The following is a 16,814-nucleotide window of genomic DNA, read 5'->3' as shown; positions in this document are numbered from 1 at the left end:
TTTATCCCTCATCTCACACGGACGCAGGACCGCTGCTACTCTGCTCTCCTGCCAGGTCAGCTCCCGAGCAGAGCCACACAGGGAAGCCTGACTGGACGCAGGATTTATTTACCCAAAGGTTATGGAAGTTACGTGTTTCCTGACAAGTGTGAGAAGGGAGGAAGACTGCCAGCGTTGCATTGCTGAGAGCTCCTGCCAGGAAGGGCAGTGAGGAATGCTGGAGAGCGGAGCCAAAAGCCAAGAAGGAAGGCTGCTTCGGAGGTCCAGCTTACTGGCAAACGCATGAGTACACTTAAAGCCCCGGTGGGTGGAAGATGGCTGCTGCCCAGGCACAGCAGGGCCATGAGAGCTATAATATCCCCTTCGTGGAAGTTACGTGTTTCCTGACAAGTGTGAGAAGGGAGGAAGACTGCCAGCGTTGCATTGCTGAGAGCTCCTGCCAGGAAGGGCAGTGAGGAATGCTGGAGAGCGGAGCCAAAAGCCAAGAAGGAAGGCTGCTTCGGAGGTCCAGCTTACTGGCAAACGCATGAGTACGCTTAAAGCCCCGGTGGGTGGAAGATGGCTGCTGCCCAGGCACAGCAGGGCCATGAGAGCTATAATATCCCCTTCGAAAAACTGAATGGGGCCAATTGGGAGGACTGGAGCAAGCGCATGTATTATTGGCTGGGGGGAAAGCAGCTTTGGGAGTGCACGCAAGCCGATCCAGTATTTGCCCAGCCCAATGCTGCAGCTGCAGAGGCTGAGAAGTCTGCAGGAGCAGTGGAAGCTTGTGAAGCAGACGTGGCTGATGCTCTGGAGAGAGAGCAAAGGGTGCTAGCCATTTTAAGGGCCAGCGTTGATGCTTGGCTGTTGCCAAAGCTCCAAGGGAGGAAGCCCTGGGTCGCGTGGCAGGCACTGAAGACGGCATGTCAGGCCGCAGTGGGAGCCAGACCAGAGGGGGCTAGAAGAAGCCCAGAGGGGGCTGGGACTGTTTCAGGAAGCTGTTTCTATGCTTCAACACATCTGTGTGATGGTCCGGGAGAGAGGCTGAGAGCTGGGAAGAGGAAGGCAGTTGCAGTCCGTTCCTCAGGAAGCTGGGCACCCAGGAGTGGGGGTGCAGGCCGATCCAAGAGCTCTGGGAAAGCCAAAGTCTCCGAAAGTTGTTTGTGCTCTGAGGCGAAGTCCAACAGCGAAGGGCATTGTTCTGCAGAGGCGCTGGAATGCAAGGTCAGCCACCTGCTAAGGCAGATAAGCAACAGTTCTCAGATGGCGAAGCGTGAGAACACCGGCAAAGGCCTTGCAGCAACCATGGCAACTGGTGGGGGTGCGAGCAACGCCATGGCAACTTTGGAAAACAGCCAGAGAGCCACTTTGTCTCTTGTTATTGACTCGGGAGCTTCGCATTGCCTCGTGACATCTCGAGAGCTCCTGAGGAACTGCAAGACAGTTAAAACTGGACGCTATGCCACATTTGCGGATGGGTCCCAGAGACCATTGACTGAAACTGGGTTTTTATATTGTTCTTTTATAGATCACGAGGTGCAAGCTTTTTTGGTTCCAGAGCTTGCACATTCTCTTTTAAGTGTATCAGCTCTTATGGCTGATGGGTTTGATGTTCTGTTCTCTAACAATGTGTGTTCCTTCTACAGGAATGGGAAGAAGCTCTACAGTGTTGAGAGGAAAGACAGGCTCTTTCTGGTGGAGATGCCTATTGAAAATGGGACTGGTAGAAAAATGGGACTGGTGGAAGATGGGGCTAGTGGAAAGTCCATTAAAGACGCCCAAGTGCAGTGTGCAAATGTCCCACCACACCATGATTGTATGCACCTGTGGCACAGGAGATTTGGGCATGTTGGGTGGTCATATGTGAGGAAAGCCACTGACAACACAATTGGGTGTAGGTTCGAGGCATGTAACAGATACCTAGATTGTCAAGCCTGTAAGCAATCGAAGGTCACAACATGCACATACCCCAGGTCAGAGAGAAGAACCAGCAAACCCTTTGAACTTGTGCATGCAGATTTATCAGGGCCCATGCCAACACCTTCTTTAGCTGGGTCTAAATGGGTTCTGTTTCTGATTGACGATTTTTCAAAGCATTCTTGGGTTTTCTCGCTTAAACAGAAGTCGGAAGCAGCTGCACTGATCAGGGATTGGATCACAGCGGTAGAGCTGCGGTTCTCTACCAGGGTGATTTCCTTTCAATCTGATCGCGGGGGGGAGTTCACAGGTTCTGCGCTGCAATCGTTTTTCAGGCAGAAGGGTATCAGTCATCAATTGACTGCCCCCTACTCTCCGCAACAGAACGGGGTTGCAGAGAGAAAATTTCGCACGCTACAGGAAGCAGTGAACGCTATGTTGGCAGACTCGGGTTTGCCACAGCACTTTTGGGCTGAGAGTTATAAGACAGCATGTTTTTTGCAGAACAGGATGTACAATTCCAGTGTAGGCAACACACCATATTTCTTACTGCATCAGAAGAAACCGAAAGTGCACTACTTCCGCGTTTTTGGCTGTGAGGCTTGGGTCCTCATTCCAAAGGCCATGCGCAGAAAGGGTGAGCCAAGATCTAGGAAGATGATCTTGTAGGCTATGAGCTGGGCTCAAAGGCATGGCGTTTCGCATACCCTACTGGCAACCAGTCTAAGCTGCTTATTAGCGGCAGTGCTGAGTTTTGTGAGCAGAGTGGGTGGAAACGTCTTCACGGGAACCCGGATGTTCTGTTAGACTCAGATGAGGAAGAGGAGGAGGACGAGGCTGAACCTGTTGCTGAGGTGCACAGTCCACAGCCACAGAGTCCAGAGCCGGGATCTCCAAGGGAGAGGCTCCGTATCTCTCCAAAAGGGAGTCCCAGGACCCCTCCACAGGTCTCTGTCAAGTCTGAGCTAAGGAGTGAACCATCCTCGCCAGCAGAACCATCTGTACGCCCGAAATGGCGCAGCAGGTCAGAGGGGGATGTTTCTGACACAGGGGATAGTAGGGTTGATCCAGGTGAATCAGGCGCAGTTCCAGAGTTCACGCTGAGGAGGTCAGCAAGATCAACAAAGGGAAAGCCACCTGAAAGGTATGAAGCCACAAGTGTCTGGGTTGGTGTGGCTAGATGTGAACCTGAATCCTTTGAGGATGTTCAGAAGTTGCCTCGGGAAGAAGCCAGCAAATGGCATGAGGCGATGCAGAAGGAGATGAACTCAATGGAGTCTCTTGGTGTGTTCTCACTCACTCAGCTGCCGGCTAACAAGCAAGCTGTGAGCTGCAGATGGGTTTACCGACTTAAACCCACAGAAACAGGAGAACCACAGTATAAAGCGAGGTTAGTGGCCTGAGGATTCACACAGAAGAAGGGTGTCCACTTCATGGAGGTCTATTCGCCGACCTCGAGAGCCAAGACTTTGAGAACGTTTTTGGCGATAGCAGCACAGAGAGGTTGGAAGGTGAACCATTTTGATGTAGATGTTGCCTCCCTGAATTCAGATCTCCAGGAGGAGTTGTACATGCTTCCTCCTCCAGGGTTTGAAGTCAGTGAGCCAGGCGTCGTGTGACGGTTGCACAAATCCATCTATGGATTACGCCAATCTGCCAGGAATTGGAATATGTGCCTACATGAAGCCTTAGAAGAGCTAGGTTTTAAGAGATCTCTTGCAGACAGTTGTCTTTACATTAGAGATTCAGGCTTGAAACAGCAAGTGGTTCAGGTGTTTGTTGATGATATCTTGATCATGGCACAGACAGGTGAACAGGTGGAGAAGTTTGCTAGTGAGCTTGGAAAGCGGTTCAAGCTAAAGCAGCTTGGAGATGTCAAGTCCTATCTAGGCATAGAGATCACAAGAGCAAGTGATGGAAGCTTTTTGCTTCGCCAGAAAGGTAAGATTGAACAGTTGCTTGAGAAGTTCAGGATGTCTGATTGTGCAGGTGCCAGATCACCCATGGAGGCTGGATACGTGAAGGAGTGTCAGCAAGTAGAGCGCGTGGTGTTCGAAAATACTGAACTCTTTCAGTCAGCTCTGGGTAGTCTGTTGTATCTGTCACAGTGGAGCAGACCAGACATAGCGTTTGCTGTCAATCTGCTCAGTAGAGAGGCTTCAAGTCCTAGTGTGCAGGCCTGGAATGGTATTAAGCAGGTGCTACGTTACCTGCAAGATACTAAAGACTTTTGCCTCAAGATGTCAGCTAACGGTGGTGTCAAGCTGACCGCGTGGGTAGATGTGGATTGGGCTAACCTTGCGGACCACAAATCAGTGTCAGGCCTAGTGGTGAAGTTTGGGGACTCAGTGATTGGGTGGAGGTCCCGGAAGCAAGGTCTCATAGCGCTTTCATCTACTGAAGCTGAGTTCAGTGCGCTATCAGAGGTTTGCAGAGAGCTGGAGATCTATGTGTGTTTGGTCGAGGAAATCTGTGGAGAGAATTGTCTGCCCGTTGTGGTGCATGAAGACAATCAACCATGCCTCAAATTGGCTGAGACGGGGCAATTCAAGGCGAGGACCAAACATTTGGACATACGTTTCCGGAATGTATGTCAGAGCGTTCATGAGGGGCTAGTTGCTCTGAAATACTGTCCCTCAACCAAGAACCTCGCTGATGGTTTCACAAAACCATTAACCTTCCAGAAGCACGAAGAGTTCTGTGAGGGTCTGTGTATGGGAAAAGCATTGTTGGCTATTGTCCCCAGATGCAGGACAAGAGGGGGTGTGGAGTTTGGAACTGACAGGGTTAAAACTCCATGGTGTCCTGTATCTGGGAGGAGCTTAACGCAGAGAAGCGCGTCACAGTCTGTGTCACTTTTTCAGACTTGCTTTCGCTTCTGCTTGAGACGCAGCTCAGCTCAGAGGCTGTGCTTTTGTGTGTGCTTTTGAAGCACAGAGAATGTCGGAGGTTTCTGATGGATTTAGTGCTTTGTAAATAAACGCTTCTAGAGATAAGAACCAATCTGTCTTTGGACTTGATTTATCCCTCATCTCACACGGACGCAGGACCGCTGCTACTCTGCTCTCCTGCCAGGTCAGCTCCTGAGCAGAGCCACACAGGGAAGCCTGACTGGACACAGGATTTATTTACCCAAACCTTTGGGTGGTGGGTACTTAAGACATATTTGTCTATGCTAATCTTATACCTGAGTCTTGCCCCGCCATGTCTGCTTATGCTATTCTTGTACCAAGGACTTGTCTGGACATGTTTGCCAAGGTTAAGCCCTCCCCTTTTGTGACATGTCAGTGATGTAGCAATGATGCTGTACGAACTGTATTCTGGGATATGGTGGGAAAGTTTTAAAAGTCTTTGTCACCCCATCCTGAGGGTTCAAAATTTGCTCTTTGAAACTACTGTGCAATAAACTTTGGTCTACAGCTATTTGTTCTGGTTGGCTGGACTCCTTCCTTTCTTCCGCAGGGACCCGTGGGCTCTGCCCGACCAGCTGGGGGACTGAGCAGCCTCACACCTAGATTTTTCCTTAACAGGGGCCCTGCTCTTTGGCCAGGAAAAAGAGGGAGGGTAAGCTGGGCTTACTGATAACCTAGCAGTTCGAAAGCACGTCAAAGTGCAAGTAGATAAATAGGTACCACTCCAGTGGGAAGGTAAATGGCGTTTCATGCGCTGCTCTGGTTCTCCAGAAGCGGCTTAGTCATGCTGGCCACATGACCCAGAAGCTGTACGCCGGCTCCCTCGGCCAATAAGTGAGATGAGCGCTGCAACCCCAGAGTCTGTCATGACTGGACCTAATGGTTAGGGGTCCCTTTACCTTTAAGCTGGGCTTGGGGATCTGTTTTCCCAAGGGGCTCGAGGACCCTTCTCTGACTGCAGGAGCAACGCAGGACATGCCTGGGTCGGGTGGAGGCAGGGCGGGGGGGGGGGGGTGCCAGGAGTCTCAGGCCAAAGGGGGATGGGAGAGAGGGGCCGCGGTTCAGCATCCCCCTTTGCCCACCCATCGTGTGCACTCTGTGCATGCCCCGAGGCAACTCCCAGTTTGCACCCTGGTTTTGAGTGGAAATCTGGGTACTGTTATTCCCAGAGGTCCTCATGCAGGTCAGAGAAATAAATGCCAGCAAAAAGCGGCTATTCGGCCCCATCGTCCTTTCGTGGTTGCCAAGGTGACTTGAAATCTGGGTACCCCTGGTTGCAGTGCGCCCCGCGAGGTCCTTTCCCCAGTCAGGATAAATCAAGAGACCGCACTCAGGTACAGGAAAGCAAGAAGCAGCTATTAAGCCTTGTCTTTATTCTTGCGATAAGCTTTCAACCTCTAAGCCAGGAAAGAGTAAGCCCCAAACAAAGGCGTGCAACTCCTTTTAGAAGTTACATTTCCCTTCCACAATTCATTTCAGAGAAGCATCATTCAAACCTTATTCTTCACCTTAAAACAGGTGGAGTGACAGACAGACCTTTGAGTCCATTACCTGTCAGCTGTCAGTCAAGGTGTCAGTGTATTGCCTGCCTTTTCCTCTCGGAGCAAATATTTTACGTTCCTTTTGGCATTACAGTTATGTCAGCTCAATTCTGCTCATCCAGTCTCTTGTGCCAATATTTTCAGTATACAGTATGATTTTTCTGTCTGTCCTTTATCAGGTCTTGTGTTGCCCATTGACAGCTGAGAGGAAAAGGTCCGAGTAGGTGCTCTTCTGCTTCTGGGATCATGGCCACTCCTGCTCTGCCCAGCACTGCGGCTCAGAAACACTTTATTTATGCTCATGGATTTCTTGTTTTACCCTCCTGTACAAAATAAAACAGTTTGTTTGGATATTTACAGTGTTTTTCCATTGCTTTCCATTCATATAATAGGGTTTTATTGACTTAACTGATGATTTCCACAAACCTGGGAAAGCTCAGTCGGTAGAGAACGACGTTAAATAAGTTGGAGTTCTTGTTATTAAAAATACCAAGTAAAAAGCACACCACGAACTCTGGCCCCCTTTCAGGCTCCACCCAAAATAGGGAGAGGCTGCCCTGCCCTGAGGCAGGAAGCAATGTCATTGCCAGAAAGAGGTTTGTGTAATTTCTACCTTTGCCCCCTCCTGGGTCAGGTCAGCTTGGACCTCACTGCCCTGCCTGGCAGGAGACGGAGGAGGAGGAGGAGGAGGGGCCAACCTTTGAACAGCACCCAACACCCCCACCCACAGGGTGCTTCCGAAACCTTGGTGTCTTTCTTCCAGGGGCACCTAAAGGCCATCAGGAAGAGCTGCGCTTGATCCCTTTGAAAGGAAGGCAGCTGCAACTGTGGATCCTCAAAGCACTCTTCACCTGCTCAGAGGCACTCTTTCTCTTCCCTAGAGCTACCATGTCACCAAAGCTGCATTAACTGCATTTCAGCGAGGCTGAGAGGGGGGTCTTGAATCTCCAGTCACACTTGCGCCCCAGAGAGGCCACTTTGGTGCTGCTAACACAGTTGTTTCACTTCACCCCAGGAAGCACACTCCATTGTCTCTCCAGGCGGACAGATGCCAACCAAAGGGGTTGGGCCGGATGACCCTTCGGGTCCCTTCCAACTCTTCTGTTTTATGACTCTACAGTGAGCGTCATGGTCTCTGCCGCTCTGCCGCTCTGTCGACATTGTAGTGTTTTAAAAAATCATCTGTTTCTAAAATGGTTCTGAGCTGCTTTTTACTGCATTTTGTGCATCTCCTTGAACCATGTGCATGGAAGGAGATTAATTTATTAATCATTATCATGATGGAACGGGGCCAACTCTGAATTACAAAGATGTCCGCTAATGTGACCATGACGGCTGGCAGTCATCTCAACCCTGACGGGTGCAAGTCCCTTGCCGGCAGCTGTGGTGCCTGGAGACAGACAGTGACCAGAGGAGGAATGACTGCTTTGGGGAGCAGAGCAAAGAAGCACAGCACAACCAGACACCTTCACCTGCCCCGGCTGCAACAAAACATCTCTCTCCTGCATCGGTCTCTAAAGCCACAGCAGGTGCTGTGAACTTCCTAGAGTTTGACCTAACCCTCAAAGGCGCCCTCCTCTATTGTCTCCCGAGACAGACAGGTGCCAACCTGGATAATAATAATAATAATAATAATAATAATAATAATAATAATAATAATTTATTTCCCCAGACACTCTGGGCAGCTTCCAACAGAACACTAAAATACAATAACCTATTAAACATTAAAAGCTTCCCTAAACAGGGCTGCCTTCAGATGTCTTCTAAAAGTCTGGTAGTTGTTTTTCTCTTTGACATCTGGTGGGAGGGCGTTCCACAGGGTGGGTGCCACCACTGAGAAGGCCCTCTGCCTGGTTCCCTGTAACTTGGCTTCTCGCAGCGAGGGAACCGCCAGAAGGCCCTCGGCCCTGGACCTCGGTGTCCGGGCTGAGCGATGGGGGTGGAGACGCTCCTTCAGGTCTACTGGGCCTTTGAGGCCATTTAGGGCTTTCAAGGTCAGCACCAACACTTTGAATTGTACTCGGAAATGTACTGGGAGCCAATGCAGATCTCTCAGGACCAGTGTTATAATCTGGAGTGCCAGCAGAAGCCAGTGCAGGGACTCCTCCTGGCATAATGGGACCCCCCCCAATCCACTCCAGGACATCAGAGGAACCCCCAGAATAACACGCAGGAGGAGGGGAGGGGAGATTCTTCCGGTGGGCACACAGAAATGCTTGCACTGACAGAACGAATAATAGAACAACATAATTGCAGAGTTGGAATGGACCCTCAAAGGTTCTCCAGCCCCACTGTGACCTAGGTAAAGGGACCCCTGACCATTAGGTCCAGTCGTGGCCGACTCTGGGGTTGTGGCGCTCATCTCGCTTTATTGGCCAAGGGAGCCGGCATACAGCTTCCGGGTCATGTGACCAGCAGGACTAAGCCGCTTCTGGCGAACCAGAGCAGCGCACGGAAACGCCGTTTTTCTTCCCGCCGGAGTGGTGCCTATTTATCTACTTGCACTTTGACGTGCTTTCGAACTGCTAGGTTGGCAGGAGCAGGGACTGAGCAACGGGAGCTCACCCCGTTGCGGGGATTCGAACCGCCGACCTTCTGATCGGCAAGCCCTAGGCTCTGTGGTTTAACCCACAGCGCCACCCGCGTCCCACTGTCAGCTAGGGGCCCATAAATCTGCCCAGCCAGCCCTCCCCCTGGGCTCATGGCTCCTGAAGGACTGTAGCAGGTTGGGGCACCTACCTGGAATGCAGAAGGGCCCAGCTGCCAAGCCCCCAGGGCAGCATCTCCCGGCGAGGAAGGGAATTCATGCTTCTGGAGAGGCACTGATGCCGCTGCCAGGCACAAGGTAGATGGGCAAAGGTCTCCATCTGAGGCAGCTTGGAGAAGGGAGGCGGGCAGGCAGGGCAATCGATCCTGCCACCCCAACCTTTGTCTCATGGGCCAAGAGGGCAGGGCAGAACTGGGACAAGGGCCAAGGGGAAGGAGCCGAGGGCCAGCAAGGCAGCTACTGGTTGCTGGGGATAGAGCGATTGGCTCTAGTGCCCTGGCTGGGGGTCAAAATAAATGAATCTGAGGGTGCCTCTGGGCACACAGAGTTTGGGAGCCGCTGGGCTTGACTTTTTAAGTTTCCTGGAGCCTGGAGGAGAGCTCAGCCAGGTCCTCATTGCCTCACCTGGGTGACAGCAGCGTCCTTATTGCCAACTCACCTGGGGACCAAAGTGCAGGCGGCAGAGAGAGACTTGTGCATTGCAGCTGTGGGCAAGACAACGTCTTCTCCTGGACAAGTGAGGCTCTTTCCTCCTCCTCCTCCTCCTGCCCCACATGCTGCCCCCTTCCTGAGGGCACGGCTGAAGGGGAGCAGCTGGGCTTTGGGATGCAGGTCAGAGGCCACCTGTGCTGAACACACCTGTGTCTTCACGCTCTCCCTTCTGCCAAGGCTGCAGAGCCCCCCCCCCCCCGTGGATTTTCTTCCCAGGATCTCTTCCTCTTCCACTTCCTGCGACCAAGATGGCTCTGCAGAAGCACCTGGAGGCCCTTAGCGTCTTCCAGTGGGTCCTCACCTACCTCTTCTTTGGTAAGCTGGGAGCTGGGGTGGGTGGGAGGGAGGGGCAGGGGTGCTCAGGGAAGAGAGGTAGCTTGGCCTCCTCCCACAGCTGTCAACTTTCCCCTTTTCTTGCGAGGAATCCTTTTCGGAATAAGGGAATTTCCCTTTAAAAAAGGGAAACGTCGGCAGCTATGCCTCCTCCTCCTCGTGGGGCCTGGAGGGCCGAGGTTGAGGAAGCCTGCCCTAGATGGACCCCTTCAGACACCTCCCCACCACCCAGGGAGCTTTCAGCCTGGAGGGCCGGCCTGCCCCTCACCTGCCTCTGCCCCCCCCCCAGGTCCCTTCTTCTCCGTTCTCCTGGTCTACCTGCTCTTCACCTCCTACTGGTCCATCAGCGTCCTGTATTTCGCCTGGTGGATCTACGACTGGGATACAACAGAGAGAGGTGAGTTCGATTCCCCCCAACCCTACCCAGAGGCCAGGTGAAAGGTGCCTCTCCTTGTCTGAGAAGGGTGCTCTGCCCCACACCCAGACCCACATAGCTGGAGCTGCTGCGTCGCCATGCCCCGCCTCCTCCAACTCACCCCCTTCCCCTGGGGCAGCTTGCGACCATCCCAAACCCGTTTTCCTCAATGCTATTTACTGTTATCTATTTTCCAAGACAGCCTCCAATAAAATGGAACACAACACAATGGCAGAAGGCATTTCATCTCTCTCTCTGTATGCAGGGCAGAAAAATCAGCTGCATTTACTTATGTACAGTGGTACCTCGGGTTACAGACGCTTCAGGTTACAGACTCCGCTAACCCAGAAATTAGTACCTCAGGTTAAGAACTTTGCTTCAGGATGAGAACAGAATCGTGCTCCGGCGGCAGCAGGAGGCCCCATTAGCTCAAGTGGTGCTTCAGGTTAAGAACAGTTTCAGGTTAAGAATGGACCTCTGGAACGAATTAAGTTCTTAACCCGAGGTACCACTGTATTTATAATTATTTATTAAATTTTGCTATAAAAAACACACAGAATCCTGTAATTGACACGAATCAAAAGAACCCTCCCCAAAATATAACATGGAATCAGAGTTGGGAGGGACCCCGAGGATCATCTTGCTCCTCATTATTAATGAATGAATTAATAATAATATATCAAGTATTTGAAATACAAAAATGTCTCCGTGACCAAGCGGTGTACAAACCGGACCACCAAAGGACTGTCACGTGGAAGGTGGAGCTAGCAGGTCTCCTGCGGCTCCAGAGGGCAGGATCTGAACCCATGACTTCACATGGCAAGAAAGGAGATTCCGACTCCACATCAGGAAGTACTTTTTGAGGGTTAGGGCTGTTCCTCAGTGGAGCGGACTCCCTCGGAAGGTGGCAGGATCTCCTACTGTGGAGGTTTTAAAGCAGAGGTCGGGTGGTCACCTGCCAGGGATTCCTCAGCTGCGATTCCTACATTGCAGGGGGTTGGGCTGGATGACCCTGGGGGTCCCCTTCCAACCCCACAATTCTCTGACTCTTGTCTTCGCAGGTGGGCGCCGCAGCGACTGGATGAGGCGCTGGAGAGTCTGGGAGCTCCACCGGGATTATTTCCCCATCAAGGTATAAGAAGGGGGCTGGCAGGGTCTCTGGAACCCCCGGAGACCAGATCACGGAGAAGGAGGAGGTGGTGGCTGTCAAAGGCTGCTGGTCATGGAATCTGCGCATGCCCACCAATGGAAAGCGGGGCTCTGCCTCTGAATGTGACATTCAGGTGTGAGAAGGGGGCTGGCAGGGCGACGGAGGGTCTGCCTTCCTCCGAAGGATGCCCAGGGTCTGTGGAACCCCTGGAGACCAGATCACAGAGGAGGAGGAGGTGGTGGTTGTCAAAGGCTGCTGGCCTCTGAATGTGACATTCAGGTGGGGGTCCAAGTGCCAAAGGACTCGCCCCTCTTGCCTTGCAGCTGGTGAAGACGGCCGACCTGCCCCCGACGCGGAACTACGTCCTGGGCTCCCACCCCCACGGGATCATCTGCGCGGGGGCCTTTTCCGCCTTCTGCACCGAGGCCACGGGCTTCCCCCGCGCCTTCCCTGGCCTCCGCCCCAGCCTGGCCGCCCTCGCAGGGCTGTTCCGCATACCCGTCTACCGGGACTACCTGATGAGCTTAGGTGAGGCCAAGGGGTCGAGGAATGGAGAAGGAAGGGGGGCAAGGGAAGTCCTTAGGAACATGACACATGGAGTCCACAGGCAGCTGAGACGTCCTCTTGTGCTTCTAGCCGGTCGGGGTGGGGAAGTGGGGTGGCCCCTCCCCTAAGGACCACCTTCAAGAACCCTGCCTGGCCCATCCAATGGGAGGAACCACCCCAGACTCAGGAATGCCTTCCCAGAGACCCTGGGAATAGAATTCCTCAGCAAGAATGTCTGTTTTTCCTGCAATTCTTTGCTCCTGTGCAAAAGAAAAGGTGTGTTTGGTTGCGCAAATAATACACAGAATTAACCTGCGCCTCCATGGACAGCGGTGAGTCCAGAATGACTCCCAGGTTGCGCACCTGGTCCTTCGGGGCCACAGTTACCCCATTCAGGACCAGGGAATCCCCCACAGCTGCCCGCCCCCTGTCTCCCCAAAACAGTACTTCTGTCTTGTCAGGATTCAACCTCAATCTGTTAGCCACCATCTCTCCTCCAACCACTTCCAGACGCGCTGATCCTTTGCCAGTGACCCTTTTGCGCTTTAATAGACTCGCAGAATTTCAGAGTTGGAGGAGAATCGCGAGGGTCCTCTAGTCCAACCCCTTGAAAAGCAAGGAACCTTTGCTTCCTCCCACTTCCAGGGGGTGTCCCGGTCAACAAAAGGTCCCTGGACTTCCTCCTGAGTGGCCCCCCCGGGCACGCGGTGGCCATCGTGGTGGGGGGTGCGTCCGAGTCCCTGGACAGCGCCCCGGGAGAGCAGCGCGTCCGCCTTCAGGGGAGGAAGGGCTTCGTGCGCCTGGCACTGCAACACGGGTAGGGGCACCGAGGGGGCAAGGGCGGGGGTCATTTTTCTTCTCCTGCTTTTATCTTGAATCGTTTTCGCGATTTCATTTGACTGTAATATTTTTTAAGTAATCCACAAACGGCCTCCGTCCTTCTATAGAAAGTTCATCATTCTGATCTTTTAATTTTGCTGTGAGCTTTTCCATTTCTGCCTAGTCCATTTCCTTCAAAGGCTACTCCTCCTTCGTTGGGACCTTCTCTTTTCCCCAATTATTATTATTTATTATATTATAACAAATATTATAATTTAATATAATTCTGTGAATATAATATTCTAGCTGCTGTTGTACCAAAAATAAATAGTTTAGTCATCTTCTATGCTACATCTCTCCCTATTATGCCTATAAGAAAAGCTCCTGGTCTTTTGGGAACAGACCACTTAAACATTTTCTCCATTTCATTGTATATCGTTCCCCAAAAGCCTTTCGCTTTCCTAGGTCTCCACCACATATGGAAGACCGACCCATCTAACTATTTCTAGCATTTACTTGACACATTTTTATAAATCTTGGCCAGTTTATCTGCCATTAAATATCACCTGTACAGCATTTTAAGATAGTTTTCTCTTAATGTATAACAGGCCGTGAATTCCATATGCTAAGGTCCCAGCCTTCCCCCAGCCTAGCCTCCCTCGCGAGGTTCTTGGTTGGATTAAAGGCTCTCCCTGACCCGGCATTCCTTCTTCCTCCTCTTCCTCCTCGCAGGGCTGACCTGGTGCCCGTTTACACCTTCGGGGAGAACGACATTTACCGACAGATCCGGTTCCCCGAGGGCAGCTTTGTTCGCCGCTTCCAGCTCGGTTTCAAGCAGCTGATTGGCTTCGCCCCTTGTCTCTTCAGCGGGAGGGGCCTCTTCTCCAGCACCTCTTGGGGGATCCAGCCCATGGCTGCCCCCCTCACGGTGGTGGGTAAGGACCCACAAGGCTCCCCGTCCCTTCCTTAGCCTTCGCCCTACACCCCAAAATCCCCCCAACTCACCAACCTGATTGCAAAGAGCCACAAACTCTTCAGCATCGTACAAAGCGGCAGGTTGTGGTGCTTTCGCCCTCTCTTCGAACTGAATCGGAGACCTGTGGAGTTGAATGGGACCCCCAAGGGTCATCGAGCCCAACCCCTCTGCAATGCAGGAATCAAATGAGCAGGCTCGTTTTATGGGGCTTGCTGTGGAGGGAGCGGAGATTGCACACACACACACTTCCTTCTCCTCATCCTTGGATGCATCCTTGCATTGCAGAGGGTTGGGCTGGATGACCCTTGGGGTCCCCTCCATTCCTGCACTTAAGCCACCCCTGAAACGCAAGGCCAGGGTGCAAAGCTGCTGGGGGCGAGAGGCAGAGCAGACCCCCCAACCACCCATGCTTCTTCTCCCTCTTGCAGTGGGGAAGCCTATCCCGGTCCCGCGCCGCCCGCGCCCCACCGAGGACGAGGTGAACTGCTTCCACGCTCTCTACGTCAAGGCCCTGAAGGAGCTCTTCGACGCCCATAAAGAATCCTGCGGCCTCCCGGTCTCCCAGCAGCTCCTCATCACCTAGACTGAGGGACCCAGACTTGACCCGAAACAGCATCGGGGGACACAAGGTTGTGATGGGGGGAGACACACGGGAGTCTTTGTTCCCCCCATCCCTGTCTGCACACACCGTTTCCAATAAAAGGCGCCGTGCCTGATGTCTGATCTTGGGTCCTTGGTGCCCGAACCCCATTTTTTTGCTCGCCTGCGGAGCCCAAGGCTGGTTGTCTCATTCACACGTGCATTATTAAGGTGAGGCTGGCAGGCCTGGATCCGTGGCGCTGGCCTGAGGGGGCTGCCCACATGCCCTCCGGGTGAGCGGCCAGGAGTTTGTCTGCCTGCAAGAGAAAAGATCATTCGGACATGCAGGCCAAATTCTTACTTGGAAAACGGGGACCCTGCTCTTGTTGCTGTTGTTTAGTCGTTTAGTCGTGTCCGCCTCTTCGTGACCCCCTGGACCAGAGCACGCCAGGCCCTCCTGTCTTCCACTGCCTCCCGCAGTTTGGTCAAACTCATGCTGGTAGCTTCAAGAACACTGTCCCACCATCTCGTCCTCTGTCGTCCCCTTCTCCTCGTGCCCTCCATCTTTCCCAACATCAGGGAGTCTTCTCTTCTCCTGAGGTGGCCAAAGTCTTGGAGCCTCAGCTTCAGGATCTGTCCTTCCAGTGAGCACTCAGGGCTGATTTCCTTCAGAATGGAGAGGTTTGATCTTCTTGCAGTCCATGGGACTCTCAAGAGTCTCCTCGCCCTGCTCTTATGGGCCAGGAAAAAGAAGTGGGGGGGGGGGGAGCTGGGCTTGGGGATCTGTTTGCCCGAGAGGACCCTTCTCTGAGTGCAGGAGCAACGCAGGACATGCCTGGGTCGGGTCGGGTGGAGGCAGGGGTGTGTGTGTGCCAGGAGTCTCAGGCCAAAGGGGGAGGGGAGAGAGGGGCCGCGGTTCAGCATTCCCCTTTGCCCACCCGTAGACGTACACTCATTGTGTGCCCTCTGTGCATGCCCTGAGGCAACCCCCAGCTTGCACCCTATTGTCGTGAAGAATAGCTTTGGTTCCTCGAGGAATGGAAATCTGGGTATTGCTGGTTGCAGTGAGCAAGTTTTCCCCAGAGCTCCTCCTGCCGGTCAGAGGAATAAATACAAGCAAAAAGCAGCTATTCAGCCCGATCGTCCTTTCATGGTTGCCAAGGTGACTTGAAATCTGGGTATCCCTGGTTGCAGTGCGCCCCGCGAGGCAGAAGCCAGACATGTGCTCTGGCAGGTTACAGAGACCAGTGTTCCCCAAGCTGGCGCCCTCCGGAATTTTTGGACTACAACTCCCATCAGCGCCCTGGACTGGCACTGGGAACAGGAACTGTGGGAGCCACAAAGGCTGGGGCAAGGTTGGCAGAGGGCAATGGGGTCAGCACAAGGGGGGAGGTTGACCTGGGCCAAAACCCCAAGCTTCCGTGGGGACACTGGGCTAATCATACACACACTCAGCCAACAGGAATGGTTTTGAATAGTCGTGCAATTAATTTCTGCTGTTCTGAATTTTATCAGACTGCTGTCTTCCTTAGTGGGTCCCACATTCCGACTTAAGGAAAGAGGCTATTCTGCAGGGCAGGGGGCACGCGGGATGTGTTTGTGGAATCCAGTTTGGGAGATGCTAACTTCGACCTTCTTAAGCTCCCCGGAGGAGAGCCCGGGTGAAAAGAGACCGGGAATGAAATAACACGCCTTGTCTCCTTTCGGAGGAGAGCTCAGACAGGTACCCCTTGCCTCACCTGCCTGACAGCAGCCTCCTTATCGCAGACTCACCTGGGGACCAAAGTGCAGGCGGCAGAGGGAGACATCTGCGCTGGAGCCGCTGGCAGGACAACATTTTGTTCAGGGAAGCTTTTAATGTTTAATAGGTTATTGTATTTTAATATTCTGTTGGAAGCCGCCCAGAGCGGCCGGGGAAACCCAGCCAGATGTGCTGGGTATAAATAAATTATTATTATTATTATTATTATTATTATTATTATTATTATTATTATTATTATTATTATTAATTTCTCCCTTCTCCTTCTCCCACCCCAACTGCTGCTTCCCTCCCTGCTTTTATACCCGCTCTCTCCGGCCAGAGCCGGGCTCAGGGCGGCTAACACCAGTAAAATTACAGTAAAAACATAATAGGAAATCCCCCACCAATTTAAAATACAGGTTAAAATGCAATTTAAAATGCAGCCTCATTTTAAAAGTCAAAACCATAAGGTGGGGGGGGGGGGGGGACATAAGGGTCAGACCGAGTCCAAACCAAAGGCCAGGCGGAACAGCTCTGTCTTGCCGGCCCTGCAGAAAGATGTCAAGTCCCGCAGGGCCCTAGTCTCTTGTGACAGAGCCTTCCACCAAGTCGGGGCCAGAGCTGAAAAGGCCCTGGATCTAGTT

The 16,814-nt window shown here is 52.6% G+C and overlaps 2 protein-coding genes across 2 annotated transcripts in view; both read left to right on the top strand.

Moving 5' to 3' along the window:
* The window catches only part of LOC144325188 (2-acylglycerol O-acyltransferase 3-like), a 97,716-nt gene extending 91,014 nt beyond the window's left edge, over positions 1-6,702 (top strand). Inside the window, exon 9 of the mRNA XM_077917764.1 lies at positions 6,567-6,702. The gene's annotated coding sequence lies outside the window, so the exon portion shown is untranslated. The remainder of the gene's footprint in view (positions 1-6,566) is intronic.
* Positions 6,703-9,504: 2,802 nt separating this feature from the next.
* Positions 9,505-14,579, top strand: LOC114582881 (2-acylglycerol O-acyltransferase 3-like). The gene is made up of 8 exons (XM_077916721.1): positions 9,505-9,636; positions 9,828-9,926; positions 10,234-10,341; positions 11,421-11,491; positions 11,833-12,037; positions 12,701-12,872; positions 13,607-13,809; positions 14,279-14,579. Exons 2-8 carry the CDS (start codon positions 9,860-9,862, stop codon positions 14,431-14,433), a joined length of 981 nt encoding a protein of 326 aa, XP_077772847.1. The 5' UTR covers positions 9,505-9,636; positions 9,828-9,859; the 3' UTR covers positions 14,434-14,579.
* The last annotated feature ends 2,235 nt before the right edge of the window (positions 14,580-16,814 follow it).

Source organism: Podarcis muralis, chromosome 13 (assembly GCF_964188315.1).
Source record: "Podarcis muralis chromosome 13, rPodMur119.hap1.1, whole genome shotgun sequence".
Lineage (NCBI taxonomy): Eukaryota > Metazoa > Chordata > Lepidosauria > Squamata > Lacertidae > Podarcis > Podarcis muralis.
The sequence above is the reverse complement of the archived record's forward strand: the minus strand, read 5'-3'. Positions and strand labels throughout refer to the sequence as shown.

Coding starts and splice junctions, on each gene's coding strand:
- LOC114582881 (XM_077916721.1), top strand. CDS start 9,860: ATGGCTCTGCAGAAGCACCTGGAGGCCCTTAGCGTCTTCCAGTGGGTC. Junction 10,342..11,420: donor CTGGGATACAACAGAGAGAG/GTGAGTTCGATT, acceptor TTGTCTTCGCAG/GTGGGCGCCGCAGCGACTGG. Junction 12,873..13,606: donor CGCCTGGCACTGCAACACGG/GTAGGGGCACCG, acceptor TCCTCCTCGCAG/GGCTGACCTGGTGCCCGTTT.